A 19,468-nucleotide genomic window follows, 5' to 3' on the forward strand; every position below is an offset into this window, starting at 1 on the left:
TAATCATTACCATAGCCACAGGAAGTAGAGGTGCTGGGTGCCAGTCACAATAAGGACCCAGTGACTGAGGTTTGGATGAGAGAGGTAGGCTGGGTTTGTCCTCACTGTCAACCTGGAAACTCTGGGTAGGATCCCAGTTCTAAATAGAAGTCTGAGATCAACCTCCTGGTCCTCCCCTGTGCATGCCACACCCCCTCGCATTGTTACTGTGTGTATGAACACATTTTGAATAATGGCTTCCTAAAATGGTGTGGTGCTTACTAACACAATAGGAAAGGTTGTGGTAGATGTGGGCCGTCACAGGAGAGTTCTCAGCTCTTCCACTCTGGATGCTTCCTCTCTGATTCTATTCGCCAATATTAAAGGTCATACTTGAATTGTGGTAGTAATATTGTCCCTGGACTTTGACACCATAGAAAACACATTATAATTATACATTGACAAAATAAAATGTTATTCTATTTAAATATGAAAAACATGTCCTTTATACTGCAAAACATTATCTGTATGTTTTGTAGAACATACTGGCGGCTAGCTAATTGGCATGTAGAGGTGTAGTAACATGTATTGAGTAGATACATAGACATTTAAATTAGTTTGAATGACATCAATTAAACAAAAACATTGCATTGTCTGTATAAGTTTGACCAGTACAAATTCATGTATAATATGTATTTTTAATTAGCACATCAAGTTCAATGCAGTCAACCAAATACTAGATTTATTATTTACGTCATTGAATGTAAGACAATTTAATAAACACGTAGTCATTTCAAAGTATGTGTATCATTAAACAAAAGTTACTTAGTAGTAAAAAAAATTATCCACACAAACTAATGATGAAAACTGATCACACCATCTCTATCTGATACATGTTGTATCTACTAACTCATTCCCACAGAAAACTGATCATCACACCATCTCTATCTGATACATGTTGTATCTACTAACTCATTCCCACAGAAAACTGATCATCACACCATCTCTATCTGATACATGTTGTATCTACTAACTCATTCCCACAGAAAACTGATCATCACACCATCTCTATCTGATACATGTTGTATCTACTAACTCATTCCCACAGAAAACTGATCATCACACCATCTCTATCTGATACATGTTGTATCTACTAACTCATTCCCACAGAAAACTGATCATCACATCATCTCTATCTGATACATGTTGTGTCTACTAACTCATTCCCACAGAAAACTGATCATCACACCATCTCAATCTGATACATGTTGTATCTACTAGCTCATTCCCACAGAACACTGATCATCACATCATCTCTATCTGATACATGTTGTGTCTCCTAACTCATTCCCACAGAAAACTGATCACATCATCTCTATCTGATACATGTTGAATCTACACTGATCATCACACCATCTCCATCTGATACATGTTGTCTACTAGCTCATTCCCACAGAAAACTGCAGAGGGATGCAGTACCACCCAGTCAGCCATCAGACTCCATTGTTACAATGTGAGAAGCCTCAGAGGGCATTCAACCCTAAGGGCAAATTCAAGATACTCTCAATATCTTCAGAGTAAAAGCTAAAAAATTAATCAAATATATATTTTTTAAACTGACAAGGTGCACACTGATCAGTAAATTAACGAGAAGCTAACATTCTACAACACTCCCTTTCCACTGCACAATTCTCTTACAGTGAGAAACAGTAGGATCCCAATAGTGGTTTACTCTTTCTTAAATGTTATCAAATTCACTGTTACCACTTAATTTATGAGATGAGAAGGAAGTGATGGTGACTTTAATCTTAGCTTGTCTGAGAGAACTGATGAGGCTTCTCTCCTGTATGTATACGCTGGTGTGTTGTTAAGCTGCTCGGATCAGAAAAACTATTCCCACAATCAGAGCAGGAGAAAGGCTTCTCTCCTGTATGTATACGCTGGTGACATTTTAAGGTATCCAATCGGGTGAAACTCTTCCCACAGTCAGAACAGAAGTAAGGCTTCTCTCCTGTATGTATACGCTGGTGACATTTTAAGGTATCCAATCGGGTGAAACTCTTCCCACAGTCGGAGCAGAAGTAAGACTTTTGGTCTGTATGTATTTGCTGGTGACATTTTAACTTCTCCAATTGGGAGAAACTTTTTCCACAGTCAGAGCAGAAGTAAGGCTTCTCTCCTGTGTGTGTTCTCTGATGAACTGTTAGCTCAGATGATGTTGTGAAGCATTTTCCACAGTCAGAGCAGGAGTATGGCTTCTCTCCTGTATGTACACGTTCATGTACTTTTAAGGTATCCAATCGGGAGAAACTCTTTCCACAGTCAGAGCAGAAGTAAGGCTTCTCTCCTGTGTGTGTTCTCTGATGAACTGTTAGCTCAGTTGATGTTGTGAAGCCTTTTCCACAGTCAGAGCAGGAGTAAGGCTTCTCTCCTGTGTGTATACGTTGGTGTTTTTTGAAGTTGCTCTGTTGAGAGAAATTCCTCCCACAGGCCGAGCAAGAGTAAGGCTTCTCTCCTGTATGTATACGTTGGTGTTTTTTTAAGTTGCTCTGTTGGGAGAAACTCTCCCCACAGTCAAAGCAGGAGTAAGGCTTCTCTCCTGTGTGTACTCTCTGATGAACTGTCAGAGCCCTTGATGTTGTGAAACTCTTCCCACAGTCAGTGCAGGAATACAGATTTTCTTCTGTGTGTATTTTTAGGTGTATTTTTAGCTTTGATAGAATTGGGAAAATCTCCTCACAATGTGGGCAGTGGTGAGACCTCTTAGCTCTGTGATCTTCCTGCTGTTGCTCTCTGGATGAAGAGAATGTCTCAACATGGTCTCCTGTGTGAACAACAGAAAAACCAATCAGTTGGTGTGATACACACTGAGAGTCAAAACATTAGGAACACCTGCTCTTTCCATGACAGACTGACCATGTTAAAGCTGTGATCCCTTATTGATGTCACTTGTTAAATCCACTTCCATCAGTGTAGATGAAGAAACAAATTAAAGGATTTTTACGGCTTGATACAATTGTGACATGGATTTTGTACGTGTGCCATTCAGAGGGTGAATGGGCAAGACAAAATATTGAAGTGCCTTTTAACGGGGTATGGTAGTAGGTGCCAGGCGCACCGGTTTGTATTAATAAATGCAATGCTTCTGGGTTAATCCATGCGCAACAGTTTCCTGTGTGTGTGAAGAATGGTCCACCACCCAAAGGACATTTAGCCAACTTGAAACAACTGGGAAGCATTGGAGTCAACATGTGCCATCATCCCTGTGGAAAGCTTTCCACGCCTTGTAGATTCCATGCCCCAACGAATTCACGCCGAGGGCAAAAGGGGGGTGCAACTCAACATTTGGAAGGTGTTCCTAATGTTTTGTACATTCATTGTACATGTCAAGCAAATACATTTGATGCACTTTTTACATTAGCAGTTGACACAAAGTGCTTATACAGAACTCCATCTTAAAACACCAATAAGCAAGCAATGCATATAAGCACAGTGGCTAAGAAACTCCCCAGAACGCAGGAACACTAGGAAGCAACCTAGAGAGGAACCAGTCTGAGGGGTGGCCAGTCCTCTTCTGGCTGTACCGGGTGACATACAGTGCATTCGAAAAGTATTCAGACCTCTTCTCTTTTTCCACATTGTTATGTTACAGCCTTATTCTAAAATGGATCTTTATTTTTATTTTTTACAAATCTACACACAATACCCCATAATGACAAAGCTAAAAACAGGCTTTTTGAAATGTTTGCAAATATTAAAAAAAAAATTTAAAAAAAATTCTATCCTTATTTACATAATTATTCAGACCCTTTGCTATGAGACTCAATTGAGTTCTGGTGCATCCTGTTCCCATTTATCATCCTTGAGATGTTTCTACAACTGGAATCCACCTGTGGTAAATCCAATTGATTGGACATGATTTGGATAGGCACACACCTTTCTATATAAAAAGGTCCCACAGTTGACAGTGCATGTCAGAGCAAAAACTAAGCCATGAGGTTGAAGGAATTGACCGTAGAGCTCCGAGACAGGATTGTTTCGAGGCACAGATCTGGGGAAGGGTACCAAAATATTTCTGCAGCATTGAAGGTCCCCAAGAACACACTGGCCTCCATCATTCTTAAATGGAAGAAGTTTGGAACCACCAAGACTATTCCTAGAGCTGGCCGCCCGGCTAAACTGAGCAATCGGGGGAGAAGGGCCTTGGTCAGGGAGGTGGCCAAGAACCCGATGGTCACTCTGACAGTGCTCTAGAGTTCCTCTGTGGAAATGGGAGAACCTTCCAGCAGGACAACCATCTCTGCAGCACTCCACCAGTCAGTCCTTTATTGTAGAGTGGCCAGATGGAAGCAACTACTTAGTAAAAGGCACATGACAGCCCGCTTGGAGTTTGCCAAAAGGCACCTAAAGGACTCTGACCATGAGAAACAAGATTCTCTGGTCTGATAAAACCAAGGTTGAACTCTTTGGCCTAAATGCCAAGCATCGCATCTGAAAGAAACCTGGCACCATCCCTACGGTGAAGCATGGTGGTGTCAGCATCATGCTGTGGGGAGGTTTTTCAGCAGCAGGGACTGGGAGACTAGTTAGGCTCAAGGGAAAGGTGAAAATAACAAAGTACAGAGAGATCCTTGATGAAAACCTGTTCCAGTGTGCTCAGGACCTCTGACTGGGGAGAAAGTTCACCTTCCAACAGGACAACAGCCAAGACAACGCAGGAGTGGCTTCGGGACAAGTGTCCGAATGTCATTGAGTGGCCCAGCCAGAACCCGGACTTGAACTTGATCTAAATTTTCTGTAGAAACCTGAAAATAGCTGTGCAGCGATGCTCCTCATCCAACCTGACAGAGCTTGAGAGGATCAGCAGAGAATAATTGGAGAAACTCCCAAAATACAGGTGTGCCAAGCTTGTAGCATCATCCCCAAGAAGACTCTAGACTGTAATCACTGCCAAAGGTGATTCAACCAAGTACTGAGTAAAGGGTGTGAATAGTTATATATTATATATATATATAACGCAGAAACTCCCCAGAACTCCCCAGAATGATAATATATATACAGAAACTCCCCAGAACTCCCCAGAACGATAATATATATATATTATATATATATATATATTATAAATATATATATATAATATATATAATACATATATATATATATATATATATATATATAATATATATATATTTATAATATATATATATAATATATATATATTATCGTTCTGGGGAGTTCTGGGGAGTTTCTGCGTTCTGGGGAGTTTCTTAGCCAATATATATATATACTGCTCAAAAAAATAAAGGGAACACTTAAACAACACAATGTAACTCCAAGTCAATCACACTTCTGTGAAATCAAACTGTCCACTTCGGAAGCAACACTGATTGACAATAAATTTCACATGCTGTTGTGCAAATGGAATAGACAAAAGGTGGAAATTATAGGCAATTAGCAAGACACCCCCCAAAACAGGAGTGATTCTGCAGGTGGTGACCACAGACCACTTCTCAGTTCCTATGCTTCCTGGCTGATGTTTTGGTCACTTTTGAATGCTGGCGGTGCTCTCACTCTAGTGGTAGCATGAGACGGAGTCTACAACCCACACAAGTGGCTCAGGTAGTGCAGTTCATCCAGGATGGCACATCAATGCGAACTGTGGCAAAAAGGTTTGCTGTGTCTGTCAGCGTAGTGTCCAGAGCATGCAGGCGCTACCAGGAGACAGGCCAGTACATCAGGAGACGTAGGAGGGCAACAACCCAGCAGCAGGACCGCTACCTCCACCTTTGTGCAAGGAGGTGCACTGCCAGAGCCCTGCAAAATGACCTCCAGCAGGCCACAAATGTGCATGTGTCAGCATATGGTCTCAGAAGGGGTCTGAGGATCTCATCTCGGTACCTAATGGCAGTCAGGCTACCTCTGGCGAGCACATGGAGGGCTGTGCGGCCCCACAAAGAAATGCCACCCCACACCATGACTGACCCATCGCCAAACCGGTCATGCTGGAGGATGTTGCAGGCAGCAGAACGTTCTCCACGGCGTCTCCAGACTCTGTCACGTCTGTCACATGTGCTCATGTGCTCGTGTGCTCAGTGTGAACCTGCTTTCATCTGTGAAGAGCACAGGGCACCAGTGGCGAATTTGCCAATCTTGGTGTTCTCTGGCAAATGCCAAACGTCCTGCACGGTGTTGGGCTGTAAGCACAACCCCCACCTGTGGACGTCGGGCCCTCATACCACCCTCATGGAGTCTGTTTCTGACCGTTTGAGCAGACACATGCACATTTGTGGCCTGCTGGAGGTCATTTTACAGGGCGCTGGCAGTGCACCTCCTTGCACAAAGGCGGAGGTAGCGGTCCTGCTGCTGGGTTGTTGCCCTCCTACGGCCTCCTCCACGTCTCCTGATGTACTGGCCTGTCTCCTGGTAGCGCCTGCATGCTCTGGACACTACGCTGACAGACACAGCAAACCTTTTTGCCACAGTTCGCATTGATGTGCCATCCTGGATGAACTGCACTACCTGAGCCACTTGTGTGGGTTGTAGACTCCGTCTCATGCCACCACTAGAGTGAGAGCACCGCCAGCATTCAAAAGTGACCAAAACATCAGCCAGGAAGCATAGGAACTGAGAAGTGGTCTGTGGTCACCACCTGCAGAATCACTCCTGTTTTGGGGGGTGTCTTGCTAATTGCCTATAATTTCCACCTTTTGTCTATTCCATTTGCACAACAGCATGTGCAATTTATTGTCAATCAGTGTTGCTTCCTAAGTGGACAGTTTGATTTCACAGAAGTGTGATTGACTTGGAGTTACATTGTGTTGTTTAAGTGTTCCCTTTATTTTTTTGAGCAGTGTATATAAAAGCTGAAATCACATTTGCACATATACACATTTTCAAAAATGTATCAAAACCTGTGTTTTTGTTTTGTCATTATAGGATATTGCATGTAGATTAATGGAGGGGGGGACAATTGAATCAATTTCAGAATATGGCTGTAACATAACAACATGTGGTAAAAGTCAAAGGATCTGAATACCTTCCAAATTCACTATATTTATTCATATCAGTAGGCTGTACAATACAGGGGAATAAAACGACTCTAAAAGTCGATAAGACTTGAAAGCTAAAAAAGGTACAAAAGGGTTACTACACTCAGAACTTTAAAACACTGTCAGTTTGTCTACTTCACTTCTTTAGTCTACTCTCTGATCACTCCAGATAGCCCAGTGAATAAAACAAATGCTGACAATACTGGTGTCAAAACATGCAAGTCTCAGTAGCAAGAAATAACAACTACCTTCTCAATGAAACTGTTCATCATGAAACCGTTCTACAGCAACTTTTCATGAACAGTGGGAAGTTGGAACGAACAACAAACTTAGATAAAACCTGCTCTTACCATGAGAAAGAGATTTCCCAATCTTCTCCTCCTCTTCTTCATCTTTAATGTTGACATTCAGCTCCAGTGTTTGACTGCAGTCTTCCAGCTTCACTGATGCCATCTCTGGATCCTCCAGTGCAAACTGGGCTCCACTGTCACAATCAGGAACCAGTGACAGTAGGTTTCTACTCAGTGTGGAAGGAGAGAGGCAGGCTGGGTCTGTCCTCACTGTTGATGTTACCGGCCTCAGACTCAATCCGAGTTGGCCTGTATTAACAAAGAGAAACGGACACAAAAGTTAGTCTTGACAGTTCTGGCACTTACTTTATTCTCTTAAAAATATGTAGTTTTTTACTTCTTCAATTATCTTATTTCAATAAATCAGGTTGCTATGCATTGACAACAAAACATTAATTCACATTAGACGAGTGCACACTTTAAATTACACAACGTAAGTGCACTTAACCTATAGTAGATTTCCTACATTTACATAAATGCATAAATTACTCAAGCCATTAACGTTGCAGTGTTTGAGGAAGCACTATGAACAATTTTCTTGAATAACGTCGTCTTCACTGTATTATTTCACCCACAAAAAAACGATTGTTTCTATCTATAATGTGAAATACAATGTGTCTGAATATTATTACACATGTAAAAAAAATTACAAAAATAAAAGATAAACATTGTATTCAGCCTCACAACCGTAGGGCAAGTGAAATTGTCGCTCCCTGGTGCATATATATATATATATATATATATAAAAAAAAAATCGCTCTACGGTGCATCTGCACTGCCTGCACTGAAGTCCGTTGACGCGGACAGAGCTGGTGCCGCCATTTTACAAGCTCGCGAATTTGACACGAAACCAATAACATGTAAAAGGAGCTCAGAAATCGCAAATAAATAATTTATTAAAAAGGTAATTTCATAATCTATGTTCATTTACTCAGACAAACCTAAAGTCTCTAGCTATCGACTTATAAATTGTTTTTAGTCACGTTTTCCACTCACTCGGTTTGAAGCAAAAGAACACAAAACCTCTACCAAACGTGATAATTTGTTACCTAGCACGTTATGACATGTTATTTTGATATTAGACAGTTTAAAACGTGCAATTACATACCTGTAGTAATACATTTAAAAACGGGCACAAAAGGTATCTTGACAACACAGTTCTAGTTCCGGAACTTCTTGTTCCCCCACTACAACCAAAGATGTTTTAAGTTACGTTGTAACGTCACAAGCACAGTGAAATGCCTTTCTTGCAAACTCAAAACCAAATAATGCAATTATCAATAAGCATATATTACTATATAAAACACACAAGAAATAAGAATATGAAATACACAAATAAGTAAGCATACTATAAATACAGCAAATAGTTAAAAAGTCAGTTCCAATACCATATTTAGATGTGCAGGGATACTGGAGTGATGGCGGTAGATATGTATAGAGGCAAGTGGCCTAGGCAACAGGATAAGATAAAGAGAATAGCAGCAGCTTGTATGTGAGTGGGTGTGCGGGTGTGTAGTCAGTATAAATATATGTGCATACTGTGTGTGAAAGGAGAATGTGAAAATCTTAAAATTGCACCATCTATTCCTGCACCTATACACTATCCCCCAGAACCCCCCACTTTAGCCCTAAATGACAGGCTATCCGCCTTGGAGGATGGAACCCCTTCCCTCAAAACTGACTGTAGATCTTCTGTACTAAAATCTCACACCCAAATATTCCTCTGCTACTGCAACTATCACATGTACCTTCTGTGATTTCCACTCCACCTGTGCAGTGCAGTTCATCACCATGGCTATAAACGCAACATGTCCAACCTTACTAAAGCTCATCCTCTCGGGATCTTTCTCTCTTCAGACCTACTCACTGGGAGGCTCCGTTGCCCTTGGGCTACCATCTACTCTCTTTATTGTCTCGGCATAGGAAACGTTCTGCCCCACTCAAACTGACAATTTCAACCTGTCTTCCTCACAAGGCATTTCAGATCCTCAGCTGCATTGGCAACCTCACTGTTGACACACAGTGCTTTCTGTATCCCAACTGTACACTCCCTCTGACTATGCCCTCCTGCACTTTCCTCACATCGTGGGACCCCTCTTCTACACACTGCTGCAACATGTCCAAATCCTTACATTTACATTACATTTAAGTCATTTGGCAGACGCTCTTATCCAGAGCGACTTACAAGTACATACATTCATACTTTTTTTTTGTCCTTGGCCCCTAAAGCACCGTAGCGGAGCGGATTCAGAACATAGGCCCTCACGGAATACCTAATCTAACCTGACCTTATCAGGTAGCAACTCTGTCAAAGCTCAACAAGACAGACATGCTTTTCTGAGTCTCATCATTGCCACCGGGTCTACGTCTTACCAAACGGCTGGCAACACAAACACTAGGAATATTCCTTTTCATTTGATCCCCCTCTAACCCACTGATCACCCCTTTGAGCAGGGCCCTACTCCGGGGGGTAAAGCACACCACAGGTTGAGACCCGGGTCACGTGACTTGAAGCACCCACTTCCTCTGGGCGGTGGATAAGCAAAAAAATCTAAATAATTCCACTTCGAGACTTTGTAACACAGATATAACCATTCCCAGTTTGTTTTTTACCCAACTTGACAAAACGTATGGGTGGGCCAAAAAGCAAGAATCGATGCCTTCTAAAAGTCTCACTCCTACCTGTCCAAAATCATCTCTGGTAGGATTCTCAGGGCAAACGTTGGAAGTCTCAACTCCACCCTGTGGTGTAAAGTACTATTTTTTTTTTTACAACCGTTTACTTCACTACATTAAAGAAAATTTGGTACTTTTTACTCCATACATTTTCCCTGACACCCAAAAGTACTCATTACATTTTGAATGTTTGGCAGGACAGGAAAATGGTCCAATTCCCACACTTATCAAGAGAACATCCCTGGTCATCCCTGCTGCCTCTGATCTGACAGACTCACTGAACACATGCTTTGTTTGTAAATGGATGTCCAAGTGTTTAAGCGTGACCCTGGCTATCTGTAAAAAAATAAAATAAACAAGAACATGAGGCCTGGTTGGCCTAATAAGGAATTTAAAATAATTTACACTTGTACTTTTACTTCTGATACTTAAGTATATTGTATATATAGTCCAACCTATATATCCTACTATATATATTTATATATAGTATATAAATGTTATAAAATGTATGCACTCTACTGTAAGTCGCTCTGGATAAGAGCGTCTGCTAAATGACTAAAATGTAAATGTAAATGTATATTTAAAACCAAATACTTTTACTCAAGTACTATTTTACTGGGTGACTTTCACTTGAGTCATTTTCTATGAAGGCATCTTTACTTTTACTCAAGTATCTCAATTGGGTACTTTTTCCACCACTGACTACACCTGTATACCGCAGGTAGGCCCACTTAATCCTGGACTGGCTCAACCTCCATTTCAGGATCATCAAGGTTCTCAAGAGAGCATGTAGACCTATAAATATGATTACTCAGTTTGTATTCAGGAGACAAAAGGTACAGTTGAAGTCGGAAGTTTCTATACACTTAGGTTGGAGTCATTAAAACTAGTTTTTCAACCACTCCACAAATGTATTGTTAACAAACTATAGTTTTGGCAAGTCGGTTTGGACATCTACTTTGTGCATGACAGGTAATTTTTCCAACAACTGTTTACAGACAGATTATTTCACTTATTGTACTCACTGTATCACAATTCCAGTGGGTCAGAAGTTTACATCCAATAAATTGACTGTGCCTTTAAACAGCTTGGAAAATTCCAGAAAATGATGTCATGGCTTTAGAAGCTTCTGATAGGCTAATTGACATTTGAGTCAATTGGAGGTGTACCTGTGGATGTATTTCAAGGCCTACCTTCAAACTCAGTGCCTCTTTGCTTGACATCATGGGAAAATAAAAATAGCCAATTTTTTTGTAGACCTCCACAAGTCTGGTTCATCCTTGGGAGCAATTTCCAAATGCCTGAAGGTACCACATTCATCTTTACAAACAATAGTATGCAAGTATAAACACCATGAGACCACACAGCCGTTATACCGCTCAGGAAGGAGATCCGTTCTGTCTCCTAGAGATGAACGTACTTTGGTGCGAAAAGTGCAAATCAATCCCACAACAACAGCAAAGGACCTTGTGAAGATGCTGGAGTAAACAGGTACAGAAGTATCTATATCCACAATAAAACAAGTCCTATATCGAAATAATCTGAAAGGCCGTTCAGCAAGGAAGAAGCCACTGGCCCTAAACTGCCAGAAAAAAGACAGACTACGGTTTGCAACTGCACATGGGAACAAAGATTGTACTTTTTTGAGAAATGTCCTCTGGTCTGATGAAACAAAAATATAACTGTTTGGTCATAATTACCATTGTTATGTTTGGAGGAAAAAGGGGGAGGCTTGCAAGCCGAAGAACACCATCCCAACCGTGAAGCACGGGGGTGGCAGCATCATGTTGTGGGGGTGCTTTGCTGCAGGAGGGACTGGTGCACTTCACAAAATAGATGCCATCATGAGGAAGGGGAATTATGTGGATATATTGAAGCAACATCTCAAGACATCAGTCAGGAAGTCAAAGCTTGGTCGCAAATGGGTCTTCCAAATGGACAATGACCCCAAGCATACTTCCAAAGTTGTGGCAAAATTGCTTAAGGACAACAAAATCAAGGTATTGGAGAGGCCATCACAAAGCCCTGACCTCAAATCCTATAAAAAAATTGTGGGCAGAAATGAAAAAGTGTGTGCGAGCAAGGAGGCCTTACAACCAGCTCTGTCAGGTGGAATGGGCCAAAATTCACCCAATTGATTGTGGGAAGCTTGTGGAAGGCTACACAAAACATTTGACCCAAGTTAAACAATTTAAAGGCAATGCAACCAAATACTAATTGAGTGTATGTAAACTTCTGACCCACTGGGAATGTGATGAAAGAAATAAAAGCTGAAATAAATCATTCTCTCTACTATTATTATGACATTTCACATTCCTAAAATAAAAGTGGTGATCCTAACTGACCTAAAACAGGGAATTTTTACTAGGATTAAATGTCAGGAATTGTGAAAAACTGAGTTTAAATGTATTTGGCTAAGGTGTATGTAAACTTCTGACTTCAACTGTATGTATACACCTTTGTTCGAGGTGTACACTCGGGACACAAATCTCTGAAGCGCCATTCTTACGCTTTCGCATCATTGCACTACATTTAGCTCCAGGTCAGATTCTCTCCCGTGTGAATAAATTGGTGTCTTTTTTAAGTCCCCAGTTGAGCAGCGGCGGTTCGCCCAATAGGAGAAGGGGGTAGCGGCATCTCAATACCCGACCGGAGTATGAGCGAGTGGGTGTGTCGAAAGGAAAGTAGTGGGCTTGTGGAAAGGAGTGAATCGAAAGCGCTGTGCTATAGGTTAGACTGAGTCGAAAGCGCTGTGCTATAGGTTAGACTGTTTGATTGCACTGTGGTGGGTTTCTCTCTTCCTTTTCTTACCACACAACTACCATACATTCAGGGTTGGGGACTAACAGATTACATGTTATCCGTTACATGTAAAGGGATTACAAAAAACGGTAACTGCAATAAATTACCAGCAAAAATATTGTAATCAAATCACCGATACTTTTGAAAAACTAGAGGATTACTTCAAGGATTACTTTTAAAAATTCTGAAATTATTTTTGCTGGAAAAAAAATAAAAAAATTCTCAATGCCATTCAAATCAGCATTGGAAAAAAGGCGCATGTTTAAATTTGTTCCACCTGAGTGAGTCTGACCACAAATCAGAGACCACTATGATGACACACCAAATTATCCAACTTGAATAAACGCTTGGAGGTAAGGATGACAGTAGTGGTGTAGTCTACAGTGATACGGATATCACTTATTATTGTTATCTACATAGCGCATTGATGTGAATCACACTGCTGCTCTCTCATTTAGCTATTTGCACCTTACGGATTGTGGTTGTTGAGGATGTCTGTTCAAAAATCTAAATGTGTATTTGAATCCAATAATGGTTTAATTCAAGAAGTTGAAGCTGCCTATCAATCATTGATTTTGAAACCAGTGGACAGCCAGTGAAAAATTCACTCTTGCAACAGCAGCACAGTGTGGATCCAAGCCTATGGAATAAAAGTGGGGCTTTTAATGCTCAATCTAATTCATGCTGATAAAAATCCATAGGCCTGATGGACACATGCTCAAACTTGCACACTTGTGATAGCCCCTTTTTAAGTCTATCTGTTTAGGGACTTATACATTCTATATACACAGTACCAGTCAACGTTTGGACACACCTACTGATTCAAGGGTTTCTTTATTTTTACTATTTTCTACATTGTAGTATAATGAAGACATCAAAACTATGAAATAACACATAAGGAATCATGTATTAACCCCCCCAAAATTAAAATAATTAATAATTATTATATACAATTAATAATTGTACAGTTTCAGCTACAAAACTGACAACTCTTTATTAAAAAAAAAAAAAAAGATTGATGGTGTGCTTCGTGTGCTGTACGTTGGGCTCCCGAGTGGCTCAGCGGTCTAAGACACTGCATCTCGAGTACTAGAGGAGTCACTACAGAAACCCTGGTTTGAATCCAGGCTGTATCACAACCGGCTGTGATTGGGAGTCCTATTGGGCGGCGCACAATTGGCCCAGCGTCGTCCACGTTTGGCCGGTCATTGTAAATAAGATAGTTTTTCTTAACTGACGTGCCTAGTTAAATAAAGGTTAAAAAAAGTGCAGCTGTCACCTTGAAAATGGCTACTAGGTAGCTACTTCATACTAGGTTGCCATGGCTACTAGGTTGCCAGAGTAGTGCTTGTCAAGCGGAAGTGAAGGGCACTGTGTCCCTTTGTTGTTGACGTTCATGTTTACCCCATTGAGTAGTAGACTGTATACTGAACCGAAATAAAAGCAACATGCAACAATTTCATTGATTTTACTGAGTTACAGTTCATATGAGCAAATCGGTCAATTGAAAGAAATGAATTAGGCGCAAATCTATGGATTTCACGACCGGGAATGCAGATATGCATCTCTTGGTCACAAATACCTTAAAAAAATTTTTTTAAAAATGGGCCTCACAGTGGTCTTCAGAATCTCGTCAAAGTATTTTTGTGCATTCAAACTTCCATCGATAAAATGCAATCATGTTCGTTGACCATAGTTTATGCCTGCCCATAACATAACACCACCATGGGGCACTCTGTTCACAACGTTATTAACATCAGCAAACCCCTCGCCCACACGACAGAAGCAGAATTTAAACTAGCATTAGACTGGGTCATAAATTATGGAGGTCTAATTTACGAAGATAGAGCCTGCTTTTACCATGATTAACACATTTCCCAATCTTCTCCTCCTCTTCTTCATCTTTAATGTTGACGTTCAGCTCCAGTGTTTGACTGAAGTCTTCCAGCTTCACTGATGACATCTTTGGATCTTGCGGTGCAAACTGGGCTCCAATGTCACAATCAGGACCCAGTAACTGTAGGCTTGGACTCGGTGTGAAAGGAGAAAGGCAGGCTAGGTTTGTCCTCACTGTTAATCTGTCAACTCCGGATTGGATCCCAGTCCTAAATAGAAGTCTGAGATCAACTTCCTGGTCCTGTGCATGCCACACCCCCTCCCATTGTACTGTATGTATGAACAGACTTTGAACAATGGCTTCCTAAAATGCTGTAGTGATAACTAACACGATAGGAAAGGTTGTGGTAGACGTGGCACATTACAGGTGAGTTCTTCGATTATGTTGAACGGCTGTTGGCATCCAATAAATGTTGCACTACCGCCACCTACTAGACTGGAGTATAACTCTTATACATTGCTAGAAAGTTATTTCATAGTTTTGATGTCTTCACTATTATTCTACAATGTAGAAAATAGAACAAAATAAAGATAAACCCTGGAATGAGTAGGTGTGTCCAAACCTTTGACTGGTACTGTACATTTATGTTAATCCAGTAGCATGAAATAACATGACCTTCTCATTGAAACAGTTCTACTGCAACTTTTCATGAACAGTGGGAAGTTGGAATGAACAACATACATTTAGTTAGATAGAACCTGCTCTTACCATGAGAAACAGATTTCCCAATCTTCTCCTCCTCTTCTTCATCTTTAATGTTGACATTCAGCTCCAGTGTTTGACTGCAGTCTTCCAGCTTCACTGATGCCATCTCTGGATCCTACAGTGCAACTGGGCTCCACTGTCACAATCAGGACCCAGTGACTGTAGGTTTCTACTCAGTGTGGAGGGAGAGAGGCAGGCTGGGTTTGTCCTCACTGTTGATGTTACCGGCCTCAGACTTAATCTGAGTCGGCCTGTAGTAATAATGAGCAACGACACAAAAATTGTCTTGACAGTTCTGCCGCTTTCTTTATTCTCTAAAATTCTATTTTTTCTTGTTCAATGATCTAATTTCAATAGATCAGGTAGCTAAGCATTGACAACAAAACATGAATTAATTCACACTAGACACAAATTCCACACTAAATCACAACGTAAATACACTTAATCTAGAGTAGATGTCCTACATTTACATAAACGCATAAAAGACCCAAAACCATTTAGGTTGCAGTTGTCTTAAGCAGCACAATTAACTATTTTCTGGAATAACCTTGTCTTCACTGTATTATTTAAATCACAAAAAAACTATTGTATTTCCTGTTCACACCATAGTAACAATTATAGATATAGATAGAAAGAACTGAATGTGCCTGAATATTGCTACACATGTGAAAAACGGATAAACATTACATTAATCTCCAAACCAGTAGTGTAGCTGTGAATTTGTCTCTCTCGGATGCACGAGCACTGCCTGCACCGAAGTCCGTTGAAGCAGACCAAGTGGGCGCCACCATTTTACCAGCTTGTGAATTTGACACAAAATCAATATGTCAAACGCACTCAGAAATATCAAATACTTGTATTTTTTTATTAAATTACCTTTACGAAATGATGTACAGTCACTCAGACAAACCCAGTCTCTAGTGTATGTGACTTGAAAAATAGATTTGATCACGTTCTTCACTCACTCGGCTTGACACAAAAATAGCACATAAAACCTTTACCAAACGTGATACAACTTCAAGTTATTTGTTACCTAGCATGTTATGACATGTCCTTTTGATATTAGAACGTTTAAATGTGCTATTACATACCAGTAGTAATACATTTGAAACCGACACAAAAGTTATCGACTTGACAACACAGTTAAGGCGCCTGCCCGGAACTTCCTGTTCTCCCACTACCACCAAAGATGTATATGTGATACCACCGTGCAAATGTGACGTCGAAGATCTTTACAACTAAACTAAGATATACCACAGCCTGTCGTTTCCAACGGGAACAAATAGAGGGCAGAACAAGGAAAGAGAGTTGACCAGAGCCAAGCATGAGCTAGCGAGATCCTATTGGCGCGTTCTAGCACGCGTCTGCAGATTTCCTTTAGGGAACGCCTACTCTGTGCTGTGAAGTGCGCGTGTGCAATAACTCACTCTTTCTAAACAACGCGATTTTTTTAAACGTTGCAAAGGGTCAAGTCTACACAACTTAGTCCACTCTGTTCATAACATATTCTAGTTTTCGGAACAGAAAACTGTATCGAAATCAAATATTTCATCGATGAGGAAATGTGCAGAATTTCGACCAAAATCCATCTCGTTCCATCTTCTCCCACTGCCGGCCAATGGGCTTGTGGAAACGCAAAGCAGATGCTTCACATTTTTACATCCGGTGAAATATCTGTCTCATTGTTCTATCTGTGGCGATATCTTATTCTTCATGTACATTTCGGGCAGACTCTGTGTTGCGTATTGCTGCTTTTCGCAGGTCGGATTGTGGATTTTGGTCACAAACAACAACAAAAAACAGGTGAAAATCTTAAATGGAGATATTTTGATATTAGAAAGTTTAAATGTGCTATTACATACGTAGTAATACATTTGAACCCAACACAAAAGTTATCTTCTTGACAACACAGTTAAGAAGCCTGCCTGGAACTTCCTGTTCCCCCACAACCACCAAAGATGTATCTGTACACCTATACACTATCCCCAAAAAACAACCACCCCATCCCGCTTACTTTGTTCCTAAACGATCCTACAACAGGCCTTCCACCTGGGAGGATGGAACCCCTTCCCTCAAAACTTCCTGTAGATCTTTTGCACAAAAATCTCTCACAATGTTTTACCTGTTTTATTTTTTTCGTGGGTCGCAGGTAGCCTAATGGTTAGAGTGTTGGGCCAGTAACCGAAAGGTTGCTGGATCAAATCTCCAAGCTGACATGGTAACAATCTGTCGTTCTGCCCCTGAGCAAGGCAGTTAACCCACTGTTCCCCGGGCGCCGAAGAGGTGGATGTCGATTAAGGCAGCCCTACGCACCTCTCTGATTCAGTGGGGTTGGGTTAAATGCGGAAGACACATTTCAGTTGAACCATTTCCATGTTTCTCTGCAGCTGCAACTGCCACGTGTACTTTCTGCTCCATCGGTGCCGTTGATCAGAAATCCAACCATACTAAAACTCATCCTCTCTTCAAGCCTACTCACTGGGAGGCTCTCACCCGACTCCCTCACCCTTGGGATACCCTCTTCACTGCTTCAGCATGCTTCAGCCCCACTCGAACTCTGGCAATCTCAACCTGTCCGTCTCACAAGGCACTTTGGATCCCCTGCTGCATGAAAACCCCCAGTTGACACACAGTGCTTTCTGTATCTCAACTGTACACTCCCTCTTACTATGCCCTCCTGCACTTTCCTCACATCGTGGGATCCCTCTTCTACACACTGCTGCAACATGTCCAAATCCTTGGCACCTAAAGCACCGTAGCGGAGCGGATTCAGAACATAGGCCCTGACGGAATACCTAATCTAACCTGACCTTATCAGGTAGCAACTCTGTCAAAGCTCAACAAGACAGACATGCTTTTCTGTCTCGCCATTGCCACCGGTCTCTGTCTCACCAAATGTCAGGTGTCACAAACACTAGGAATATTCCTTTTCATTTGATCCACTTCTACACTCAACCCCATTTATTAAACCCCATTGATTACCCTTTACCCAGCTTTACCCGACGTATGGGTCGCCCAAAAAGCAGGAATCCACTCTTTCCAAAATGATCTCCGGTAGGAGTCTCAGGGCAAACGTTGGACGTCTCTACCACATCCTGGACAGGCTCAGGAAGGTCCACCACATCCTGGACAGGCTCAGGAAGGTCCACCACATCCTGGACAGGCTCAGGAAGGTTCACCACATCCTGGACAGGCTCAGGAAGGTCCACCACATCCTGGACAGGCTCAGGAAGGTCCACCACATCCTGGACAGGCTCAGGAAGGTCCACCACATCCTGGACAGGCTCAGGAAGGTCCACCACATCCTGGACAGGCTCAGGAAGGTCCACCACATCCTGGACAGGCTCAACTTCAGAGCCCTCACAACTGCCGACTGACTCCATTTCGAGATCATCAAAGTTCTCAACAGAGCATGAAGACCTATACGTCAGATTACTTGGTTTGTATTCAGGAGATGCAGGTATGTACTCAATATTAGGTATGTACACAGGAGACGACAGTGGCGATCGGTGCCGTTTAAGATGAGGAAGGATGATCATTTACATTTTATTTCTATAACAGTATATTGGATGACTGTCACTCATATTCCATTCACCCATCTCAATGTAACATCAATAGGTGTAGGCTACTACATGATACTAACATTTTCCCTGTATCCATCATGTGGCTGCTACAACCTAGCCTATGAATGAAAGTTTACAATGTAGGTAAGTACATAGGTTGAGAGAATTTTGAGTAATCAAGGTGACAGATAGTGACACATTCAAAACCACCTTGCACACTCTTGCCTGCATCTAGCTGATCTAGGGTGTAATTAAGACCTTTACATACGTATATTTATCATACCTATCTAATTAATTCTACTTAAGCGATTGTGCTCCATGAAACACTCCCCTAACTTGTTTATACCTGTCAGCGACTCAGTGATGGAACAAAATGGAGTAGCATGCTAAGACGTGTCCATCTCCATTCCTTTCAACTCTCCTCCTCTGAAACGATTGGGAGTAATA

The 19,468-nt window shown here is 41.4% G+C and overlaps 1 protein-coding gene across 1 annotated transcript; it reads right to left on the reverse strand.

Annotated features, from left to right (window-relative positions):
- Positions 1-476: 476 nt before the first annotated feature.
- On the reverse strand, positions 477-15,118 carry LOC129860176 (zinc finger protein OZF-like). The gene is made up of 3 exons (XM_055930554.1): positions 14,717-15,118; positions 7,379-7,627; positions 477-2,803 (listed from the first exon to the last, which is right to left on the reverse strand). The coding sequence occupies exons 1-3, from the start codon at positions 14,817-14,819 to the stop codon at positions 1,788-1,790; spliced, it is 1,368 nt and encodes a 455-aa protein (XP_055786529.1). The 5' UTR covers positions 14,820-15,118; the 3' UTR covers positions 477-1,787.
- Between the last annotated feature and the right edge of the window lie 4,350 nt (positions 15,119-19,468).

Source organism: Salvelinus fontinalis, chromosome 7 (genome assembly GCF_029448725.1).
Source record: "Salvelinus fontinalis isolate EN_2023a chromosome 7, ASM2944872v1, whole genome shotgun sequence".
Classification (NCBI taxonomy): domain Eukaryota; kingdom Metazoa; phylum Chordata; class Actinopteri; order Salmoniformes; family Salmonidae; genus Salvelinus; species Salvelinus fontinalis.